Source organism: Cyprinus carpio, chromosome B13, assembly GCF_018340385.1.
Source record: "Cyprinus carpio isolate SPL01 chromosome B13, ASM1834038v1, whole genome shotgun sequence".
Taxonomy (NCBI): domain Eukaryota; kingdom Metazoa; phylum Chordata; class Actinopteri; order Cypriniformes; family Cyprinidae; genus Cyprinus; species Cyprinus carpio.
Window position 1 is genome coordinate 9,756,152 of NC_056609.1, and position 20,390 is coordinate 9,776,541.

Here is a 20,390-nt window from a genome sequence, read left to right on the forward strand (position 1 = left end):
TAGTTTTAGTTTTAGTTAACTGTATTCTACCTGCTTTAACCCTGAATCTTCCAAGTTTCAAACATACTCACACTTACATGCATTCAAATATACTATAAGTTCTCATATCCTCTCGCTTAATTTTTCTGTCCTCAGTTTGTAAGATGAATGTGCACAAGCGTTGTGAAAGTAATGTAGCTCCTAACTGTGGGGTGGACGCCCGGGGCATCGCTAAGGTGCTGTCTGACCTCGGAGTCACTCCAGATAAACTCTCCGGCAGCGTCCAGAGGAGAAAAAAGGTGAGACTGAGAAGTTAAAAGCCTCCTCCATGCAGCTATAGATAATAGGAAATACACTCTGGTGATTACTAATGACATAATGGCCTTTACAGCGAGCAGCACTTAGGTACCTGATTAGGCCTCCTGAAACATAATGATGATTGAATGCTAAAGATGATTTGTTCCTGTTTTTAACACAGATCTCTCAGGGTCCAGATCCACAGCCCTTACCCATATCCCCGCAGTCAGAAGAGGATCGATCCAAATCTGCTCCCACATCACCATGTGACCAGGGTAAACACACACTCGGAGCTCTGCAGATGACTCTTGGGTTAAATACATTATCTTGTGTTATATACAAGAGCTTTGTGTGGCAGACGTTTGATTACAATATGAAACAATTTTGATTCGTCCTTAAAGTGATAGTCCAAACAAAAATAAAAATTCTGTCATTTACTCACCCTCATGTCATTCTAAACCTGTAAGACTGACTTTCTTCTGCGGAACATGATAGATGACGTATAATGTTAGTTAGAAAACAGATTTGGTTCCCATTGACTTCCATGCATTTTTTGTCCAAAGAGTGGAAGTGAATGGGATTCTTGAAAATATCTGCTCTTGTGTTCAGCAAAAGAAAGAATCCCAGACAGGTTTGGAATGACTTGAGGGTGAGTAAATGATGACTGAATTATTAGTTTTGGTATGCTTTTGAAAATATAATGAACTTAATGTGGAAGTCTATGGTGTCTTTGTACCAAAATATGAAGCTTGTTTTTCATGCAGTGGCTTTGTATGACAAACAAACTGAATTTTTAATAAAATCAGCTGGCCAATGGTCTTAAACAGACATATTCTGTTTAAAAGCTACTACTCGTATCATATGATGCTTTATTATCATTTCGAAACCATACAACACACCACACAATACATAAAATAAAAACTAACATATTTGACAAAAATTCAAAAATTTCTACTCATGTGTACAAAATAGTCAAATTTTCAAAATAGTTTAACAACCAGTGCTTTACAAATAAGTGATTTCTGATCTGATACCCATCACTTGGCTTTATAACTTTCAGACAAGGTTAGTAAGTAGTTTTTTCTCACTAGTCAGTGGCTGGTAAGATTATTTTTTTGTTGTATTTTTTTTTTTTTTTACAGAAGACAAGCAGTCAAAAATACAGTACAAATTTTAATATTGTGTAATATTATTACAGTTTTAAGTAATTTTTTCTATTATAATATATTTTCTAATGTAATTTATTCTTGTGATGTCAAAGCTGAATTTTCAGCATCATTACTCCAGTCTTCAGTGTCACATCTTCAGAAATCATTCTAATATGCTGATTTGCTCCTTTAAGAAACATCCCATATTATTATTAAAGTTGCAAACAGCTATGCTTTGTAATATTTTTGTGTAAATATTCTTTAAGAAATAGAAGGTTCCAAAATAACAGCATTTATTTGAAATAGAAATCTTTATAATATTACAAATGTCTTTACTGTCACTTTGGATCAGTTTAATGCATAAATAAAAGCATAAAGAAATCTTTAAAATTCTGCAGAATCCCACTTTTAAAACTGGTGCTGTACTTTTACACTTTTTTTATTACATGCATTACAGGAAACAATTTTTTTTGTTTATTTTACAACTGAAGGAGGAGAAAAATGTGACTCAATATGGGTTCTCGTAGTGTGTAATGTGATTTTCACTTCTTTTTTGTGATCTGCAGATATAAAGGATGTGGAGAACATCAGAAAGGCACTTTCGTTTGACCATCGCGGTGAGGAGCTGAAGCCAGCCTCGTCCTCCTCTCTGACCGAGGGCCTGTCGGAGGAGACAGGGGAGGCCAGAGAGAACGGAGAGGTGAAGACGCTCCAGACCAAAAGGATGATGCTGGAAGACTTCTCCTTCATCAAAGTGCTCGGGAAAGGCAGCTTTGGCAAGGTGGAGCTTTGTGCATTTCTGTCCTCTATTTTCTGCATGAAAGGGATAGTTCACCTAAAAATTTCAATTCTATCATTATCTACTCGCCCTCACGTCGTTCCAAACCCAAAGACCTTCATTCATCTTCAGAACACAAATTAAGATATTTTTGATGAAATCCGAGAGCTTTCTGTCCCTCCATAGACAGCAATGTAAATACTACATTCAAGGCCCAGAAAGGTAGTAAAGTGATCATTAAAATAGTCCATGTGACATCAGTGGTTCAACCGTAATGTTATGAACCCACGAGACTATTTATTTTGTGCAAAGAAAACTAAAATAATGACTTTATTCAACAATTTCTTCTGTAACTGCCATTTGTCAGTCCAGTTATATTAGTAGTGTGCGTGTGTATGTTTATTGTAGTTTCATTTATATAGTTTTCAGCATTTTGAATTAGTTTTATTTTTATATTTTTGGTAAGCTTCATAAAATTACGGTTGAACCACTGATGTCACATGGACTATTTTAAAGATGTCCTTAATATCTTTTGGGGCCATAAAACGTTTCAGTTGCGTTGCTGCCTATGGAGGGTCAGAAAGCTCTCTCATGTCATTCCAAGGGTCAGAAACTATCCCTTTAAGTAGCAGTTTTGTTTCCTGTCAGCAGTGGGAATATAGTTTGTAATAAAGGCCCGGTTGTCTTCTGTACAGGTGATGCTGGCAGAGTTAAGAGGCACTGATGAGGTTTATGCGGTGAAGGTGTTGAAGAAAGACGTCATCCTGCAGGACGATGATGTGGACTGCACTATGACTGAGAAACGCATTCTAGCGCTGGCCAGAAAACACCCTTACCTGACCCAACTCTACTGCTGCTTTCAGACCAAGGTCAGAGACTGCGTTTCTGCTCTAGAGTCAGCTCAATCCTCATTACAAACTCTTAAATAAGGAACAATGGAGGCAGTCACTACATACCTTCTATCTTCCTCCTATCTTCTGATAAAATATATTCTGCCTATTTAGAAATGATGTTTTGCAGAATGCCACTAGATGGAGCTCTAATATTACATGATGTCAGGTATTCAGAAAGCAACTCTTGGTTGCAGCTTTGATGCTCATTTGTCCCATTTTGGAGATCAGACAGCAGTTTAGCTCTTGATCTGAAGAGAGCAAGATTGTGGCTTGGGGAATATAACTACAAAAACAGGTCAATTAATCAGGGATGAATTTTAAAATTAAAAATTAAAATTTTACATTTGGATAGTCAGGTTTACAGCTAACAAGGCTTCTAATTAAAAATTAAAACCAGCCATAAAAACGGAAAGGTTCCTATATTGAAATGAGAACAATACAATAAATCTAAAGTAAACATAAATTAATAAAAAGAATACATATTTATCGATGCATTACCATTTCTTCTTGTTTAGAAGAACTATAGAAAGCACTTTAACCTATATGCACTTTTAAAAAAAAAACTGACAGAAAGAAAAAAAAACAAGATAAAAAACACTAAATAAAAAATGCAATATAATCATTAAAAATACCAATCATCAAATAAATAAATGTAAATATTTTGGATAGTCAGGTTTCCAGTTAAAATGTGTTTAATTAAAATGAAAATCAGCCATAAGAACAGAAATAGGTTCCTATATTGAAAAGAGAATAATACAACAAAACCAAAAAATACGGTCATAATTTTGCCTTCAAATAAATTGAAATAAAATGTATGAATAACATGAATACATATTTATAGATGCACTCCCATTTCTTCTTATCAGAAGATCTATAAAAAGCACTTTAACTTGCATGCACTTTGTTTTTCTCAAATGTCCTGAAATAAAAAAGGTCAAATAAAAAAATAAAACCTTAATTATAATCACGAAAAATGTCAAACACACAACATTTAAATAAATATAAATGTAAAATAATTGATTTTCCAAATAAAACCAGAGTAGTTAAATAAAAACATACAGATAAAAGTAATAAAGCCAAAAACTAAAAAGCTATAATAATGTAACCCTTTAAAAAAAAAAAAGAAGTTATGCCATTTTACTGAATATAATAGAAACATGTTGGTCTTATTAAGAGCTGGGCTCTATTTCCTGATTTTCAAATGATTTTCAGGTCTGGAAAAGTATTTTTGAAAATCGTTATGCTTACAATACATTTATACAATTATGTTCAGCTCTGACATATTTATGTAATTATTGTTATTTGCCAATGTGTTCTTCAATGTTGATTTTTACAAATCTCTATCCAATATCCAGTTATGGTGATTTATTGATCAAAATATGTGTGAACCCATTTCATAAGATACATCTGTCTCAGTCAGTGAAGTATTATAGATAGTTTGAATTATTTATTTCAATGAGTCGTTATAATTCTCAGTGTTCTTATCCAAACTGTTACTGGATCAGCTGAACCCTGCAGCTGATCACAAACACACACACACACACACACACACACACACACACACACACACACACACTTTGTCAGGTCGTCTGTTCCCTGACACAGAAGGGCAAGCACCTGTTTGAAGGGAACATTTCTTTTATGGTCTATAATAAGCTCACATCAGATAAAGCCTCCACATTAGGTCACCATTCTAATTCTCGTTCGGTCTCTCTCGGTCTGCTGGTGTGATAATTGTTTTAGATAGAGCCGACTGTTTGAGAATAGCAGTCACGGCCAGGCCTAACCTCTCATGAACATCATGTTTATTTTCCTCCACTAAAACCTGGAGTCAGCCATCATGACGGCATCCTCCACTCCTCTAATTTATTTACTTCTGCAGTTTCCCCAAACAAGTGAAGAGAACATTGTGTCCTTTACTGCGAACACGAGTGGGAGGAGGTGGGGAAGAGGAAGGAAAAGCCAGAGTGTAGGATGAAAGAAGGTAGAGAGGGTGGAGAAGGACAAGATGACCTCTGAAAGCCCTTAGCAGTGATGAGCAGTAACTCAAAGTGACATTGAGGAATAGTCACCGTTATTTAATCACTTTACAGGGCAAGTAGAGCTGTGACTGAGATCGGGAAACACATCTGCTGGATTCGTAATAACAGAGGAGCTGCTAATCCAAATCCACAGCTACATTATAATTACATAAACTTAAACTCAAACTCAAAATCAAAATTTAATAATTAATCACTAACCACCAACCCTCACCAAATCCCAAACCTGTAAAAGCTCCATTCGTCTTCGGAACACAGTTTAAGATATTTTGGATGAAAACCGGGAGGCCTGTGACTGTCCCATAGACTGCCAAGTAAATAACTGTGTTAAGGTTCATAAAAGGTATTAAAGTCGTCGTCAGAATACTCCATCTGCCATCAGATGTGGAATCTGGGTTATATGAAGCGACGGGAACACCTTTGTAAATGAAGAAAACAAAAATAATGACTTTATTCAATAACTCCTTTGTCAACAGTCTCCTCTGTGTCTCTCAATATCACCGTATGCTGTGTGTGCTCTTCTGTGTCATCCGCGCCACAAGGATGCGCTGTTTCTTTATTTAGCTTTGATTTGAAATAAAATTAGTGCATTAGTTGAGTTGTGAAGGAATTAAGTTCATTTTCATTACTTGAAACAAAATGTTAACTGAACAAAATATATATAAATACATATAAACTTTTTTATTTCAGCTAGTTGCCAAGACACCAATTCTTATTTTAATTTAGTGTAACTTGATGTACTAAAACTGAAACTGAAATAAAAATAATATAGACATACTATATATACAAAACTATAAAAAAAAAATTACTAAATTAAAATGAAAACTGAAAATATACAAATTAAACTGATTCAAAATGTTAAAAACCGCTCTTTATATACTATATAGAGTAAATTGTTCGAATGAAATCTGTAATTAAAATGTAACATTGAAACAATTATAATAGCTAAAAAATAATGAAACGGCAACAATGTAACCAAAAAGTAACTTTTTTGGCGACAGTAATTGTTAACAATTTACATTTGACAAAAATGTAACGTAATTTGGGTTTTTGTTTGAACAACATGAAGAGATAATCCACATTTATGTTAATGAACCCTTGACTCAAAACTTTACAGTTGTGGAGATTATAGCCTTTTCACATCTCCATGTGACAACTAACTCCTGTCCAGCTTATTTTAAGAGCAGGTGAGGCCATTTGAATGATGATATCTTGTATCATGTTATTTAAATTCATTAATGTAATCATAAACACTTTGGTGTATATAGAGCAAGTAGTTTTATCATTTACTGCACTTTGCTCTAGTCATTTACCTATATTATATTAATTTACTAAGCAAAAGAAGAAAAAAACAACATACATTTTTTTTTTTTTTTTTGCGATCTACGGTATATACAGTAGGAAATGTAGTGTTTTAACCACAACTTAGAAAATATAATTATTGGCATTTTTATCTGTAAACATTTTGAACTGAAGTTTGTTTTGGAGAGATTTGTTCTTGTGTTTATTTTATACCAGAAGAAGGTGATTGCCATTAGCCTTACATAATGTGGTTCTGATGCTTATCGAGCCTGATGTGTATTCCATATGCTGTTTGTTTTCTTTTTAACTCTCCCTCACACACACACACACACACACACACACACACACTTACTTCTTGCTTTGGCCCACTTGAACCAAATATTTTGCATTACTATCTTTTGCTTATTACATATAATGACTAACGCAGCAACGTCTGATGCTGGATTATGTTAAATATGAGGACATTCTCTTAAATGTGAAGAAAATTCAACGAAGAAACAAAATCTAAGTCAGAAAATTGAGAGCATTTTGGTCTGAAGTGTACATTTATAGCCCTAATGATCGCAGATTAAGATTTGATTTATCCGCAGATTTGGTTTTGGACACAGATTACACACTTGCGGTCTGGAGCGTTTTGCGTTTAATCAGATCTTGAACTGAATGAATGCAGGTGTGTGTTCCTTTCTTTTTCTTTCATTTTTTTTTCTTGTTTACTCTCATCAGCTCTTTGTTGCCTCACACGTAGCATGGCAGGCTGACCTCTTGACAACATCCACCACTCCCCCAACAACATCATCCCCCAACAACTAATAATCCACCAATCACTCACTACTAAGCACTCTCCCGGACTTGCTCTGCCCCTCACCCTCAGAAACAGCCTCAGCATCAGCAGAGCCGAGGTCCTGCGCCAATCCCCCGCTCATGTAACCCTCTGATAGACTTTCACCCATCGCATCCAGAGATCAATGAAATCATTTGATGTGTATATCGAACCAAGTAAAAGAGTGCAATAAAATTAACTATTAGTAAAGTAAATCGAGTTTAAATCTATAGCATATTTAATTTACAGTGCTTAACGAAAGCAGTATATACTATTGTTTAAAAGTTTGGGGTTGGTAGGATTTTTTAATGTTTTTGAACAAAGTCTGCATTTATTTGACTAAAAATACGGTAAAAACACGTGTATTTTGAAATATTATTACAATTGAAGATACCTGTTTTCTATTTGAATATATTTTAAAATGTAATTTAGTCCTGTGATGCAAAGCTGCATTTTCAGCATCATTACGCCAGTCTTCTGTGTCAGAAATCATCTAATATGGTAATTTGCTGCTCAACACGCTTACTAATAAATGCATACCATAAATGCAAATCACTTTCCACTTTTGGATAAAATTGACAGCCGAAAGAATAAATGTTGATGCCTTATTTCTAAAGTGAAGGCATGACATGAGCAGAAAGTTTATTCCTGCTAATGAACTGGAGTTTTATCATGATTTTCAGACAGCAGTCAGCCTCGGGATCACAGTACAGCTCTAACTACAGCTAAGCAATGTAAATAACATTATAAAAGCAGCCAAAGCACATATGGAAACTTATGGAGCTGAAAAACTTCAGGCAGCGAAAGAGCGAGAGAAAAAAGAAATTCCAATATAGTTTATAATGAAATAATTTTTTCCCCTGCTTTTTTAAGTTCTTATGAACACTTGTTCCAATCTGGTTAGTTTATACTCCCACACTTAACTTCCTAACCGAGGTCATGGAATGACATTTCTTCCTGTCTTTGGCTCATCTCTGCTCTTGGACAGCAGGTTGGAGCGTTCCCAGATGTCTTGGCCAGGATCCTTCACATTTATGTTGTGAATCGCTCCATTAATCACAGTCAGATTGAGCTGTTCACTTTGTGACATCTGTGTAGGCAGCCGTACCTGTCTGGACTTCATCTGAAGAAGACACACATATCACAGATACGTGCTTTGATTTACAGTCCAAAAATAAAAATTCTGTCATCATTTACTCTCCCTCATTTCATTCCAAACCTATATGAGTTTTTTCTTCTGTTGAACACAAAAGAAGATATTTTGAAGAATGTCGGTAACCAAACAGTTGATGGTACCCATTCTTATAGAAAAAAAAAATACAATGGAAGTCAATGGTTGTTTGGTTACCAGCATTCTTCAAAATATCTTCTTTTGTGCTGAACAGAAGGAAAAAACTCATACAGGATCAGAACAAGTGGAGGGTGGTTAAATGATGACAGATTTTTCCTTTTTGGGTGAACCATCTCTTTCAATCTCCATTTACAAGTGAGAAGTGACTCTGTTAATGGTTCAAATACCAAATGTGTTTGCTTTTCAGTGCCCTTAATGGAATTTTCTTGAGTGATAAATGGATTTTGTACATATGTTTGTTTTTTGTTCTTTCCCATAGTAATAAGGAGGAATTTATTCTTGAGGAAATATGATTAAATGTGCAACTGCAGCTTGTTCTCACAAGAAAAAAAAAAAAAAGAAAAAAAAACTTTTTTTTTTATTTCACAAACTAGACTGAATTCCTAGATGATGACTTCTATATGTGGAGAGAGATCTGTCTTTGTTAAGTTGTCATTGGGGGCTTTACAAAGTGAAGAAAGAAGAGAGGTAGTTTGCAGTGGATGTGGTTTGTAAATGATGACAGATTTTGAATAGGTTTTGCAGTTGACAAATATTAGTGTAATCACAAAAAAGACAGATGGGGAAGATGTCCCCTTAAGAACAGTGTGCAATCTTTTAAATTGTAACATATTAAATATAAGTTTTTAATGTGCATGATCATGATGCATTAGCAAATGAGTTATTAGAAACATTTGCTAATTTAGTTATCATAACACAAAATGTAACATAACTTCCAGCTTGAAGCAAGAAACCCCTCCCGGGCAAACTTTTAAAGAATGAATATTGTTCGAACTTTAGTGAACAAATTGCATATTTCCAATTGTATGAACTTCAACTTTTGCATTGAACTTATTTCGCAGTACGTGCACTTAAGTCTACAGTGTGCATACCTAAAAAAGTACTAGGTAGTGTATGGTAAATATGGTAAATGGGTTAAGGTTAAGTTTATAGGGAGGTTCAGGGTTATCTAATTATTACCATAGTAAAAAATGCTTCATAGTAAATATCGTAATTAATATAATGAGTACTTAGTATGTACATGTACAAAAGGTAAATAAATCGCTACCTATTTTTTAGTTTTATTAATGTAAAATACTAAATCAACTGTTCTATTTAAAATTTTATGTGTTTTGACAATTTAGTTAATAATTGAATAACTGATGGGAGACAAAGTCAAGAATACCAGTCAAGGAGATTTTAATTTATATTGTATGTAAATTATATGTACATTTATTATGTGGGAAAATGGTAACACTAGTAATAGTATAGCTAATATTTTTACTTCACAAATCTAAAAACATTAATGTTTCTACAAATCCCTTATTAACAAATAGACACATATACCTTGCCCCCATCTTGCCCTGCTTTTCTTTTCTTTTTTTTAAATGGCATTTTTTAAGCATTTTAGAAGTTATCATACAGTTTTTCACTGTGAAATTTCTAATAATATATATCAGTTTTGCCACAATTATAACAGACATACTGAAGGAAATATTGAATATTATGTTGAGACTATGCAGGGGCCTTTGAATCAAAATGGTTTTAAAATATTCTGCTTTAAAATATACCTCAAAGAAATCTATAGAATTAAATCCATTTTTTTTTTTTGAATTATTGTATACTTTGCTTATCAGCTATTACAGGAAAGTGCCTCACTTTAATCCTGTCAGACACAAAACAAGGCACCACAACAGGAAAAAAGACATTTCCTCAAGCATGTGTGTTAAGAAAAGGCAGCATTTTACCTCCTACTGTGGATTTAAGTTCATAACGTTTATGTGCCTCTTTTTACATATTCTGTTTTTACGTCCTGTGGTGTAACACCTCCAGGTAACAGAAAGACAGGTTTGTTTTAGCAGGAACTATAATTTCATGACTTCTTATCATAACAAAACATACCTAGCTAATATTTAGCTGCATTTACAGTACACTAGGTGTATAAATATCCCATTGTTATCATATTTGTGTGGTATCAGGTTGCATCCGTGTAAGGAGGACAGTTTTTCATCACCCTCCGCTACACTCAGCTTAATAAGCTTTTCTCTGTATAAATATTCCTCAAAGAACCGAATGTTCTCACACACAGCGTTTTATATAAAACAAAGTGGCATGCTCAAACCTGAAAAAGCATCCGAATGCGCCAATTAAGAGTATTATGATGGACAGAGAGAGCAACACGGCTTCTGCAGATAAGCTGTGGAAAGACTGTGTTGTTCTGAGAGAGACATTCCTGCTGTAGTGACAAGCATCATGAAATGAAGAGCGACAGCTTCTTGGCCAGAGGAGTGTGTGTTAAGACTCTCTGGTAGTAGTTTGTTGATTTACTACTTCACATGAGTTCACTGCTTCTCTTGTCCTGAGTCTGTTTGACACGGTCTAAAATGACTCTATTTGTCAGTTTCCAATGCCACAATAAAGTGTGTATTATATTTCTAGAATTTGCTGCAATATTTATTGCACTCAGGAGTGTGAATGATGGAGATATTGATCTTAACTGCAGGACTACTTATGTTAAAAATGAACTTTATTGTTAAGGGCCAATATTTACCATCATGTATTTTCAGGGGCATTTTGTTTTTACTTTATAAGGAAATTTTAACAAATAACACAGTGTATTTTTGGCAGATAAATACTTCTTTTTAAAATTAAGGTGAAATACAAAAGTAATTGTAAATAATGTTAGATGTTAGTTACTCAAATATAAAATTAAGGTGAAATACAAAAGTAATTGTAAATAATGTTAGATGTTAGTTAGTCTTGTGTTTTGTCACAGTTTTAGTGTTTTCAGAACTAATTAGAGTTTTATTCATAAACAAAAATAATCAAATACATTCAGTTTTTTAAATTCTCTTTAAAAAAGTGTCATAGAAATATTAAGTGGCACAACTGTTTTCAACACTGATAATAATAATAATAAATGTTTCTTAAGCAGCAAATCAGCTTATTAAAATGATTTCTTAAGGATCATGTGACACTGAAGACTGGAGAAATGATGCTGAAAAATGTGGGGAGAAAATGTTAATTGTAAAATATTTTCAAATGTAAATTGTTGTTTTAAATTGTGGTAATATTTCTCAGTATTACTGTTTACTGTAAACTAAAAAAAACATTATTCTGTGGCGTGTATGATACTAAGTCTGTCTGTAGTGAATTTTTAGTTTTATTTTTAATTAAACTGGAATCAAGTGAGAAAGCTTTAGAATATGGATTTTGATACATTTAAAATAATTAATTAATTAATTTAATTAACACAAAGATTTTTTTATTTTTTTTTATCAGATCAGAATGGCATGCAAATTAGAAACAGGTTTATTAGTAGTCTTAGATTTCTGAACCCCTTGTACTTGGTTCTTATAAGCCATAGGACTAGGATAAACATTCTTGATTAATGTCCAGGGCCACACACACAATACACTCTGTATTAAAATTATAATTATTTCCTGTTGCTCTCAGCCTAAAAAAGCTGGTCATTTGTTAAGCTAGTGTGGAGTGTGGTAATCTCACTGTGGGGAACAACAATTAGCATGTAGAAAAGTTGGGCAAAACTTGTTTTATTTATTTATTTATTCTTTTTGTAATTTTTTTAAGCATGTAGAAGAATGTTTTTTGATGGAGTGTTCATCATTCATTCTGAACACAACAAATTCACATGCATAGTCACTAGAAGATGCATAAAAATGAAAGCATTATATGTTCTAAAATCGACCTCAAAATAGTCTGTGACCATCACATACAGTGAGATTTTCTATGAAATCTGTCAACTCAAATCTGCAGACAGGCTCTGATTTTTGGCAACTTGTCCAGACTGTAAATCAGGGCAAAAATCTGAGTAAAGCGCAGTGTATTCCAGACTAAAGTTGTACTTTAACACTCATTCATATGTAGCGCAGATATGAAGGCCGGCTGATACACTTTTAAACCGGCTTGTTGGGTCTTGGTTGTTATCTGTCGATCGGGCCTTTTCTCTTGCATGGCGCTGGGACGCCAGTATCTGTACATTTCTAATTAGAGGCAGGAAATGTTTATTGGCATTTGATTGGGTGGGCCTTTGCTGTGACTCTGGGCACATTTTAAACAAACTATTTCAGCATCCTGTTTAAATTCGTTTTCATAGGAAAAGGACATGCAGGGCAGACTGGCCCGCAATTACATAAGACATACGATTACACATGATTTCAATTCAAAAATATCATTGTGTATCATTCATATCACCAAAGTGAGGCAGTGAGGCCTGCAACGGCTGAAAATATCACCTACACTTCTCTTCTGATCATTCTGAGAGAAGAAACAGGTAGCAAGGAATATAGGATGAGACAATAAAGGAAATAGCCGTTAGTAGCCTTTTTTCATTCCAAGTCTACATTTTCTGACCTGCAATTTCACAAAAATATGCAAAAAAAAAATAATAATGCACTATGAGCTCAATGAACTCCTTCACATTGCATGTGAAATATCTTCCTGTGTTTATTCTGTAGGGTTTTTTTTATGTTCAGATGGCAAACAATACATTAAAATCATTTTTTTCCATTGTTAGGTATGTTTTTTTTTTTTTTGCAGAAAGATGCAAATCAGGTTCTTCTCCTTACAGCCAAATGAACGTCTATGAGTATGTGCGTTCAAATTTCAGCATATTTCCTCAGGCTGACTAGGACATGAGTCACATAGCTGGACTGGCAGTTTGTGTGGGTTTGATATACATCTTGATTCTTTGAAATGATGTGTATGACCCACTGAAGATAATGAGATATATTCTATTCAGCCGTACAGGGCAACGGGTTCATGTTTTCTGAGAATGGCTGCTGGATTCTTCTCTCATTGACTCTGAACTTTCCAGCATTTATATTCTATTCTGTAACCTTGTCTTTTAACCCCAGTTGTGGTTAATAGTTGGATTTCATAAACACTCAAAAAATATTTTCATTTGAAAGTGCATTCCCCTATGTCTGCATCCTTTGGGGCTGAAAAATGAGAAACATTCATTCATCAAAAAAAAAAAAGAAAAAAGGAACTAATGATGTTCATGACTTTTTATGGTTCTGTTAAAGGTTCCTGAAAGTTGAATCACTATATTAAGATGTAAATGGAACAAATGCCTCTTAAAGGGATAGTCCATCCAAAAAATGAAAATTTGCTGTTAATTTACTGTCTAAGATATACGTGACTCTCCAGTAGAACAATAAAGAAGATTTTTAGCTGAAACCTTTCGTGATTCACAGACCGCAAGTCAACGGCTACTGGCACGTTGAGAGTCAAAAAAATTCAAAATATATAAACGTAACACAAAATTAATACCCATGGCTCCTGACAATATATTGAGATCTTATGAAGCGAAACGACTGGTCTGTGCAAGAAACTGAATATTACTTACAACATCATATCCTGTAATCCATAACCTCAGGCAAACACTCTGGAATTATGTCCGGTTCGCAAACAAATCATGTATTCTTTGTAATGGTTCAGTAAAAAAAAAAAAAAATCTCCTTTTCATGACTTTTGAATGACAAATCTCCATCTCAAGATCAAGAATCTGTAAATTCCTTGCAATTCCCATTCCTACTTGTATGTAGACATCAAATTAAGCCCTTGATTTCCAGGTGCAGTGATGTTTTGCAACACTTGCAATGAGAAATTGTTCATATTAAACAATAAGCATCTATCGAGTCAAATAATTAACCTGTTTACTCTGTTTCTTCGCTTTAGGACCGCTTGTTCTTCGTCATGGAATATGTGAATGGCGGAGACCTGATGTTCCAGATCCAGCGTTCGCGCAAATTCGATGAAGCTCGTTCCCGGTTTTACGCTGCTGAGATGACCTCAGCCCTCATGTTCCTGCACCAAAATGGGGTCATTTACAGGTAAATTCATTGCGAGGCAACTGACTGCTGAAAAAGGTCAAAGGTCAAACAACATTCAGGCAGTGTTTGGTTCCAGACCATAAACTTCTCCTGTTTGTCTCACTGATAGACACAGCATCATTGTTGAGTAACCAAAAGAATGGAATGTCTTAAAACACCTCAGCCAAAATACCATTGTAACACACAAAAGATACATTCCAAATTTAGTGAAATTTAGGCCTGATCATTTTTGGATGGAAAATTAGCCATCCGTTCCAAGTGTTTGTTCAAGTTTAATCCGGACTCCAGATCATTTATTTTCTCAGAGGGCTGTCACGCAATCCTGAACAGATTAGGTCTGGAGCGAATCAAATGGAGTCTGTATCACATGAACTGGCTCTGGCATGGTACGTTGAATCTTCAGGAGCTATTTTGCCTAGAGACAGAAGCCCTTGTCTGCCTTGTTTACCTCAGGTTGTTTACTTTGATGAGCTATGTGCAATGATTTATTCGTTCCCAGACAGTTTGTTTACCTTCTCAATTGTGTGTCATTAACCACACACAACGGGCAGTGCTTCTGGGGCTGGAAGGCCAGGCTTTCCGTGGGATCATTTATATCCATCACTGTTTTTGTTTTTTATGTGGAATCCATCTTAACTGTCCAAAAATATCAAAAATTTGCAAATTTGCATGTTTATGTGCAGCTGTATTTTTAATGCTGGAGTCCTACACATGGTTTTACAATGGAATTGCATGCATGACATCAACACACACACACACACACACACACACACACACACACACACACACACACACACACACAAAAAGCTACACATAAAATGCACGTAAGCTGATGTTATTTTTGGACAATAAGCAAAATTTGTTAAATCTGCAAAATGAGGCCTGAATCTGTAATACAGATTGTGATACAGATTTCACTGTAAAATCATATGCATGATGCTAGCTAGCTCTACAAAATAAAGCTGCACATAAACAACATGCAAACCAATGAAGCTTTTGGAATTCGTAAAACAGATTATAATTTGTCATTTCAGTATAAAATCAAATGCATGATGCCATAACTTTAAAACCAGTCTGCATTAGGCATGTGCATCTCCATAACAGAGGCCTATGTGATACGCATCTCAATGCATAGCCAGAGTGATACATTAAAGATACATATGAAGCAGCTACCGATGCGATATGATTCACCCCATTACGATGCAGTACGATCCAATTTTGATTCAATTCAACACAATTCAATTCAATGCAATGGGGTGCAATGGAAAAAATATGATGCTATGCAATTCAATATAGTACAGATAGTTCGATTTTATTTCTTTGGTTCATTATAATTATTTGGTGAAAGATGCAGCTCTGCCTTTGCCATGCTAATCTATATTCTAAGTGACTCTCAGGACACGCCTCGGTTTCCGTAGTGTTGTGATACTTCATATTCACATAGCGGCAGTGGAGATGAGAGAACATGCTTGACAAACATCTACTTATAAAATATTGGTCACAAATTATTGGTCACTTTCTAATTGATAAAAGTATAGCGCATCTATTAATAATTATATATAAATAAATGTTTGTTTTTTTTAATCTATGCAGATATGTTAGAAACGATGCATTGCGATACAAATGCCAACTTTTAAATCGACGCATTGTTTCGTTAACTTTTATCCCGATGCACCGATGCAAATCAGTGAATTCTTACCATCCCTAGTCTGCATGTAAAAAATAAGAAAATCTATTATGTTTTTGGACAATATGAAAATGACAAGCAGAATCTGTAAAATGACAACTGAATCTGTAATACAGATTCATTTGTCATTCCTCTAAAAAATCGTATGCATGATGCCAGTACTGCAAATGAAACCTGCATGTAAACAACATGCAAACCTATAATATTTTTTTATGCAGAATAACAAGAAAATGACCAGATGAATCTGTAAAATGACAAGTGAATCTGTAATACAAATTCATGTCATTTAATTTTAAAATCATGTGCATGATAAAAATCTATAATGTTTTTGGACAGTATTACAAAAAATGAAAAGCTGAACTTATAAAAAGATAAATTAATCTATTAATACAGATTAATTTGTCATTCCACTATAAAAATGTATGCATGATGAAAGAACTACAAAATAAAGCTGCATGTAAACAAAATGTTATTTTTAATATTTTTTAAGATTGAATCTGTAAAATGGCAAATGTAATACAGATTAATTTGTTATTTTGCTGTAAAATCATGCATGCATGATGCCAGCACTACAAAATAAAGCTGCATGCAAACAACATGCAAACCTATGATATTTTTGAACAGTATGACTACAAAATTATCAAGTTGAATCTGTAAAATGTAATACTGTAATACAGACTCATTTGTCATTTAACAAGTTCAGCTTGTCAATTGGTAGTTGGTTCAATAGAATATTGTGTTGGTAGCTCAAGTCATCATGACCTCTTCTTCCCATCGCCCCTCTGGCCCTCATTGAACCCAGCGACCTGTGAGTTTCCTCACCCACCCATTCTCGGCCTGGTCCTGAGCTCTTTCTGGTCTCAGACAGGAAGAATCTCATTTGGAGTTTAATGTTGTATTGAATTAAATCCATCTCCTCCCCAAACCGGCCTTCCTGAACCCAGACTTTCAGAGTCTGAAGGGAAATGGGGGTTCTTATGAAAGTAGGACACTTAAGGCGTATAGGTCAAGCAAAGGTCCAGTGGTTCTAATTACTCTGAGTTTATTATTTTTCCCTTTAAAATGAACAATAATCTCTGCTGTTAGCTACTCTAGCGACTCCTACATTTTTCCATTGGTATGTTCAACAAAAAGAAACCACTGGCTACATGAGCTTTATTTGAATTGCAAGGCACAAAAAAAACAAAACATTAATTACAACATGGAACATTCTAACATTACAACCTGATCCTTGTGCTTTTTTTTCTTTCTGTCATGTTTTATCTCATTTAGAGCACCAAATGCTTCTCTGAAAAAAAAAGAAATGAAAAAAAAAAACACTCTCCATTCACTCCATGACCAGGTTCTATTTAAGAACACATTGTTGGATGACTGCCATGACATCCATTCACATCTCTTACCCACCTCACAGTCGTCTGACCCCTTGTTTACAGCTGCGACTGCTGACATGACATTTATTTGGCAAGAAAATGGACAGGATGTGATTTGGTCAATATGAATGGCTTATTGTGTGTTATAAGAATAGCAGTCCAAACATACATGAACTTCCAGTCATACACCTCATATTCAGCTCCGGCGCCAGTTCTGTCGATTACCTGATGGTGACGACCAGACCATGACACACTGGACTAGTGCTCTGCTATCACTGAAGATCATTTCATGCAAAGCATGCCGGGAGACTGACTAATCAGAGGATTGATCAGATTGATTGATCTAATCTGGCTCTGACTTTGCTCTGGCCCAGCACAGGAAAAACAAAGGAAGCGTAAATTGTGCAGGTACTTCATACAGGAGATGGGGTTCGCAAAATAATATTGGTGCTGGACACCAATTTCCCACTAGGGATATAAAAACATTTCACTCATCTGTCTGCGTGTGTATGTATGTTGGAGTCAGTTATGCATGTGTGATTTTACTAGCAGTATTTTTTATGTTGGTTTCCAAACATCTAAATCAAAAGCATAGTTTTTTTTTTTTTGTGAAGATACTATTTCAATTTCATTATATATATATATAAATTGGACTCAGTAAAACCACACTGTCAAGATTTTATCTCAAGTTTTGAACTCAAAGTACAGTGCTTATGACACAAGTCAGGGCAAGTGGTCACATTTTGGTATTATTAATAAACTGATATGTTTTTTTTTTCTGTAACACTTTAGCACTATTACCTAGTAGATTGTTATTGTGCCTATTATTAACATATTGGATGTTTATTAGTACTTATAAAGCACATATTCTGCATGACTATATTCTACATCCTTAATCTAAAAAAAAATAATAATTTTAAGGTCTGAACACTGTGGTAAAACATGTGACATTAACCCTGGTCACCCCTAAATCTGACCACTGTGCAAAAACCGAGCCACGAGCCATCGTCATCATAGCCTCGAGCAAAGGCACTTAACTTTAGGTTGCTCCAGTAATCAGTTTAAGCAGAGCTCTACGACGACATCATGTGAAACTTATGGAAATCATTTCCACCGGTTATAAATAAAGATCCCAGAGTATCCTCCCTTCGGCCTTCGGTCTCGATCTGAATGGCATCTTTGCATTTTTTGGGAAAGCCCTACATTGCAGGAAACCTGCATGTCGAAACGCAGTCTGCGTGTTAACGCTTTTGCATGCAAGCGCATGGCAGAACAGCATTTCTCCCCCATGAGAACTAATTTTACCTCTCTGTGACCTGCCGCACATACCAGGACCTAAAAAAAACTGAATTCAGAACATTCTAGAACAAAATGTGCAGGGGCAGCTTTCTTCTCCCTATCAGGGAAGGCCATGGTGGTAGTTTTGACTGAAACCGCAGAAGTTTGATCTGGTTAAAGAGGACATGTTTGAGCTTGACTTCCCTGCTTTAGATTGCAATTGGCCGCTTTGGTTGTTTGTTCGTACTCAGCGCTCTAAAAATAGATAGTAAGAGCAGGTGGCATAGATGTGGCTCCTCTGCTTGATTACCCATCTTTTGTTGACCTGTGGTTCTTGAGGGATTTTGTTACGGTGTATGGGAGTGTTAGGAACACAAAAGCACTGGGACCTGTGAAGGAACAATGTGTGCTGGTAGTTATTTTAGTTTTTCCACACATTTGCTCTTTGTGACCTTTCACCTAAAAAGCAGCATGAGACCATTGAGGTGCTTTTCACTTTCATACAATAAGTATCCTTGTGATCCTCTTTCTGTAGGAGTTAATTGATATGTATTAACCCTAGAGCACATTCAGAGAAAAAAATAGGCTCTTACTTTAGTAAACAAGGTCCTCTGTGTGCTAAGTATGGACTTAGAGGCTCGCTTAGAGCCCCTATAATTACTAATCACTGTAACCTTGTACGCAAGTTGTGTTTTACACGATGATTGGCTAAATTATTTTATTTATTTATTTTTTCCCATTCACTTATATCAGCAGAGAAACTGCAATCATGTTGCTGGGGCACTGCTCTGCAGGTGACTTGGGAAAGTAGTTGCTTTGTAAATAAAGAGTCTTTTCTTTTCTTCTCTATTATGCATGAATATTTATAAGATCATGTGGATGTTGCTTGGTAACCTTCCAGGAATGTCCGACTAACTTAGTATTCATGAGCAAAGTGCTCACCTTGGTAGAGAAGGTAAATTACTGTATACAGACATCTGAGAAGATATACTGAAAACAGAGCATCAATTATATAACGCCTAATGGATCATTAATTCAAATACATTCACATAGTAATGTATGTGATGAAATTTCTCAGTGCCTGCTTGTGTAAAATGTTTGTGTGTGCATTTGTGTAAATTGTAATGTTAAAGTCCTTATATAAAACATATTTTGCCGTGCTCCATAAAATGTAAAGTTTAAAGGGTATGGGTGGTGCTAAACTAATATTTAAGCATAGAACAGTCCAATGTGATATATATTATTACATTAGATAATGTATCAAATATAGGCTATTATTAATAAATATTTATACAATGTTTTTGTATCGTTTTAATTTATTTTAATTATTACATCACTTATTTATTAAATTAGATTTTTTTTAATGTTTTAAAACTATTTAAAATGTTTATCACAATTTAAAATAACTTGTGATGTGAAAGTTATTCATTACTCTCAGTCTTCAGTGCTACGTGATCCTTCAGAAATCATTCTTTAGTCCTCAAGAAACATTTACTATTATTATTATCAATGTTAAAACAGCTGTTTTCGTGGAAACAATTATACATTTGTATGAATTATTTAATAAACTAAAAATATTTATTTTGAAAAAGATAAGTGTAAAACTTTTGA

At 34.7% G+C, this 20,390-nt stretch overlaps 1 protein-coding gene across 1 annotated transcript in view; it reads left to right on the top strand.

The window, feature by feature from the left end:
* LOC109083439 (protein kinase C epsilon type) overlaps positions 1-20,390 on the top strand; it is a 92,045-nt gene that overhangs the window by 59,153 nt on the left and 12,502 nt on the right. Inside the window, exons 7-11 of the mRNA XM_042736384.1 lie at positions 136-278; positions 458-551; positions 1,991-2,205; positions 2,898-3,071; positions 14,290-14,444. Of these exons, the coding sequence (XP_042592318.1) occupies positions 136-278; positions 458-551; positions 1,991-2,205; positions 2,898-3,071; positions 14,290-14,444 (781 nt within the window). The remainder of the gene's footprint in view (positions 1-135; positions 279-457; positions 552-1,990; positions 2,206-2,897; positions 3,072-14,289; positions 14,445-20,390) is intronic.